The sequence below is a fragment of the Nematolebias whitei genome, chromosome 11 (assembly GCF_014905685.2).
Source record: "Nematolebias whitei isolate Nwh7 chromosome 11, NemWhi1, whole genome shotgun sequence".
NCBI lineage: Eukaryota > Metazoa > Chordata > Actinopteri > Cyprinodontiformes > Rivulidae > Nematolebias > Nematolebias whitei.
Genome location: NC_056508.1, coordinates 35,082,096 through 35,087,090, shown reverse-complemented (window position 1 = coordinate 35,087,090; position 4,995 = coordinate 35,082,096). Strand labels below are relative to the sequence as shown.

General features: G+C 38.2%; 1 protein-coding gene across 1 annotated transcript in view; it reads right to left on the bottom strand.

Annotated features, from left to right (window-relative positions):
* The window catches only part of LOC119417293 (perlwapin-like), a 104,747-nt gene that overhangs the window by 89,289 nt on the left and 10,463 nt on the right, over positions 1–4,995 (bottom strand). Inside the window, exon 3 of the mRNA XM_037684502.1 lies at positions 4,236–4,330. Coding sequence (XP_037540430.1) covers positions 4,236–4,330 — 95 coding nt within the window. The remainder of the gene's footprint in view (positions 1–4,235; positions 4,331–4,995) is intronic.

Below are 4,995 nucleotides of genomic sequence, written 5' to 3'. Positions count from 1 at the left end.
TACATTCAACGCACGTATGTTACACAGTCCAGAAAAATGAAAGAACCTGTTTTAACTGTATGAATATATCTCAGGATATGTCATACTACACATACAATGTATTGATAATATCAATGTATATATTGGAGAAAATAAGCATTGCTGGCAAGTTTGTCCTCATCTATTCAGACAACACAACTTGCTGCTCCTGCAGTCACCATCAGCATTCATGACAGTGAAGGAAGAACCAACGCCCATCTCAAAGTCATGGTGGAGCTGAAACATATAAAACAAAATCACTTTATCTTTTCATAGAATCCTTCAGCAGAAATGTAATGAGGACATTTACCCTCTTTTACATAGCTCACCTTATACTGGTGTCATGCATTGCATTCCACACCCATTGGAGCAGCATATTTTACCATCTTTGCATGGTGCGATGTCAGAGCATTCCACAAAACATGCCCCTATTCTTCCATGGGGGGGACATCTGTCAGTTCCTGGTACTGAGAGAAAAGATAGAAAAATTAGATTTGTGAAAGTAGACCATTAAAAAAACCTGCCTGAACACAATTTATTTTACTTTTTGTAATATTGCAAATACATTTTACATAATAATTATTAGCTACTTTCTAAAAAAATCAAACAAAAAAACAAAAAAAACCCACACCTCTTACTTGGAACAGGAGGGGCACAAACAGATTCCTAGTCAAACAACATTTCTCATCTCCAGAACAGTTTATGTCACATATGTCAAACATCAAGGCCCGGGGGCCAAATGTGGCCCTCGTTGACATCTTAAATGGCCCCCAAGATGATATGTTAAATATAAATAACTTTTTTCACTTTAATTTTTTCAGTAATCTTTGATTATGATGTCAAAAGTGCAACAGAGAACGTCAAATGAGACCAATCAAACTGTATTTTGAGGAACCTGCAACAAAGAAAAGATGTTGGGTATCTAACTTGAATTAATGTAGATTCTGAAACTGGCCCTTAGTTTGAAAAATGTTTTAATTTTGACCCCCTTTTGCAAGTGAGTTTGACACCACTGGTTTATGTCATAGCGACATGTTTTTAATGGTGCAAAGGATTCAAAGTAGTTGAGATGGTGTTAGGCATTGACCTGGTTTAATCAAAGTCTTGATGTTTGCGATATGAAAAAAAGAAACAAATTTTAAAATATAAAAACAAAAAGTCTGACATAATGAGTTTTGAGGAGTTCTTTTTTTTAACACTTTTAAAAGGAAAGACAGGGTTCAGGAACCACTATATTAAAAAAAAAAATCTGAAATATTAATTGAATGTACATCTAAAACTAAGTTTTGGAGTTAACCTCATTCAAGTTGACTGCCACACCTAAGCAGCTTCATCATAAACAAAAATGACTCAAACACAGTCAGTTTTTCAAATACTGAAGAGAGATTTGGTGTAGTAATAACTGGGTATGATCGCCAACATATTCTTCTAAAACTAATCGTTTTGATATTTTATTTAAAAATGTGGGCATTACTTGTTACTGTTGAGCTGTTACTCCAGTTTCTTTTAAGCCTCAGCTACCACCATGTTATACTACTACCACTCCAACATGAATCCAAACAGTAGATGGAAACACGTCGCTCCCTGAGATAAATTGTTGTGGGTAAAAATCTAACTACCACCACAAAACATGGAATACACACTATTTAATATAAAAACAAATTTTGATTTTATAAATTCAATTATTTTAAACCATCTTATTACCCATCAGATTCTTCTTGTAACCCTTTAAATCAGGGGTGCCCAAAGTGGGGCCCGCGGGCTAAAGTTGGCCCGTCAAGCCATTTGATTTGGCCCGCCAAGATGTCTTCATTACTATATTAAAATTTAATTTGAAGAATCAATATCTTTACACTCACCCCAACATTTTTCAGTCAGGTCATCTGGACAGTTTCTTTTTTTTGTGCTGAAACGTTTCGCCTTCGATCCAGAAGGCTTCATCAGTTCAGGAAACACAACAAAACTGATTCTTCCCCCAACAGCTTACTCCAAAGTGGAACAAACCAGTTCTGCTTGTGATGAGATGGTCTCTTTGGTACGCTCCCACCTCCATTGCCGGCCCTCTTCCTTGTTGACAGTCTTGTCAAACTGGCTGAAAACAACAAAGTCCATGCTCAATAATCCAGGTATACAATCCAACATTTTTTCAATCAGGTCATCTGGACAATTTCTTTTTTATGTGCTGAAATGTTTTGCCTTCGGTCCGGAAGGCTTCATCAATCAAGTTCAATTTCCTAACCGAAGGCAAAACGTTTCAGCACAAAATAAAATAAACTGTCCAGATGACCTGACTGAAAAAATGTTGGATTGTATACCTGGATTATTGTGCATGGACTTATTTGTTTTCAACCAGTTTGACAAGCCTGTCAACAAGGAAGAGGGTCGGCAATGGAGGAGGGGGCGTACCAAAGAGACCATCTTATCACAAGCAGAACTGGTTTGTTCCACTTTGGAGTAAGCTGTTGGGGGAAGGATCAGTTTTGTTGTGTGTTTCTTTGACTGATGAAGCTTTCTGGATCGAAGGCGAAACGTTTCAGCAAAAAAAAAAAAAAGAACCTGTCCAGATGACCTGACTGAAACATTTTGGATTGCATACCTGGATTATTGAGCATGGACTTTGTTGTCTTTACACTCAGTCATTCCAAGATTAATGTTAGATGGAAAGTTGGCCCAATGACTACTGTAATGACACGACACAGCTGGAGTGACTAATTTGTGCATTCATTTTTTAAAGTTTAATAATTTATATTTTATTTTGACAGATTTCATACTGTCTCTGCAGTTTCTTGCAGCTGAATAACATTTCCTTTGACAAAGCTGAGCATCATGTAGGTGCCCATCACACACCCTTCTTGAGCACCCCTAAATTTTAACTCATCATCTCTGAAAAATTAAGAAACCATCATTAGGATTTTGTAAGGAAACAGTTCTCAAACCTTAGATTCGCCAAAAATATGGAATGAATTACAACAGTCTCAAATGGGCCAGTAAAATCTATAATTTTTTTGCACAAGTCACACCACCTGTCAATTAGTCCAGTAGGCACGTCAGCAACTGATCAGTCAGTGACTGATCAGTCAGTGACCTTATTTTGTTCTGAAGTGAATGCCTCCTACCTGTAGAGCTGCAGCAGTGTTGCATTAAGAACACTTTGCAGTCAGAGATTTCAATAATAACAGAGTTTACATGTTTTGTTTCATGTTAATTTACTGTAATAAACTTTTGTAAAATACATCAAATGCAGGAAATGGCATCTACTTTATTCAAAATTCTCTGGAGAAGGACCCCCAGACCCCACCTCCACCACCAACTCAGCCTGTTCTGTAATGTTCTTTATACAGAATGGAAGGTTAAATAATTGTATAATAAATAAATGGACTTTACTTAAAGAAGTATTTGAGCAGGAAAAGGGTAGAGTGCCCTCTCCGGGTCGGGGAGGAGGTCCTGTCCAAGTGGAGGAGTTTAAGGATCTCGGGGTCTTGTTCTCGAATGAGGGAAAAATGGAGCAAGAGATCGATAGGCGGATAGGTGCATTGTTGGCAGTGAAGCGGGCGCTGCACTGGTCTGTCGTGGTGAAGAGAGAGCTGAGTCAAAAGGTGAAGCTCTCAATTTACCGGTCAATCTACTTTCCTACCCTCATCTATGGTTAGGATGCCTCCCTGGTGAGGTGTTCCGGGCACGTCCCACGGGAAGAAGACCCAGAGGAAGACCCAGGATACGCGGGAGGGACTCCGTTTCTCGGCTGGCATAGGAACACCTTGGGATTCCCCTGGAGGAGCTGGCCCAAGTGGCTGGGGAGAGGAAAGTCTGGGCCTCCCTACTTTTAGGCTGCTACCCCCCGCGACCCGTCACCGGATAAGCGGAAGAGAATGGATGGATGGATGGACTTTACTTAAAGAAGCATTTGCATTTCAGGTATTGTATTATTGCATTTGGCTCACAACCCTCTGATAGATTTTAAATTTGGCCCTTTCAGGGAAAAAGTTTTGACACCCCTGCTTTAAATGGTTTTGACTCAGTTTTGACAACACGCAGTGAAGAAAGCGTTACTCATGTCAGATACTTCAACATGTCAGATTATATTCAAGTTAATCTGCTAAACCAGTTGGACATTCAGTGTCTTAAAACTTAAACTTGCTGTTCATTTCTACATTTAGTAACATTTAATAGGAACATGTCTTACTGAAAATAGGATCAACACAGAAAGAGCTGCAGCATTTCTCATCTCCAGAACAGTCCTCATCATTGTCACATTGTGGTGCTATTGGTGGTTTATTCAGAGGTCCTCTTGGACAAATCCCTGGTTGTAGAAGTGGTAGCTTAATGTTCATGACGGTATCTAATTTTTAGGTAAGTAAGACAAACAAAAAGAAAAGAAAAAAACAAACTTACCAGGTTTTTCTGGAGCAGAAGGCACAAACAGACAAGATGCTATCAGCAGGACAGCTATCATTGGACAGTGTGTCTTCATGTTGATTTATCACAGTCAAATGATCTTCTGAATCCCTGTTTGGATAAATATCCTGGTAAATAAACTGCAATCTGAGCAGCAGAGATGATGCTGGGTCCTTGTGTCTGCCGAGCTCCTTTTCAAAAGATATATAGTAGCAACAGACACACCCAAATGTTCACAGCCTTTTTTGGATACATTTTTTAAGATAATTTGGTAACAAAAGGTTAAAGTTAAAATCCTGTTTGACAACTAGTTGCATAAGTGTTGCATTCTTTTTTCTTTGAATGTAGACTATTGAAAAAATGTTTGCACTTTTGTTAACATTCTCACATATTTACAATTTTAGATCAGAATAGCCATCTATATTTATGCAATACAGTTTGCAACATAGAAAATATGAGCTTTGTTAACAACTTAAAGTTTAATATTTTGTCAAAACTGGACTTGATCTCACGTTACTTTACTTTTAGAGGGGAGTGAAGGAAGCAATCCATGTAAAAAGAGAGCTTTTTACTTGATATATA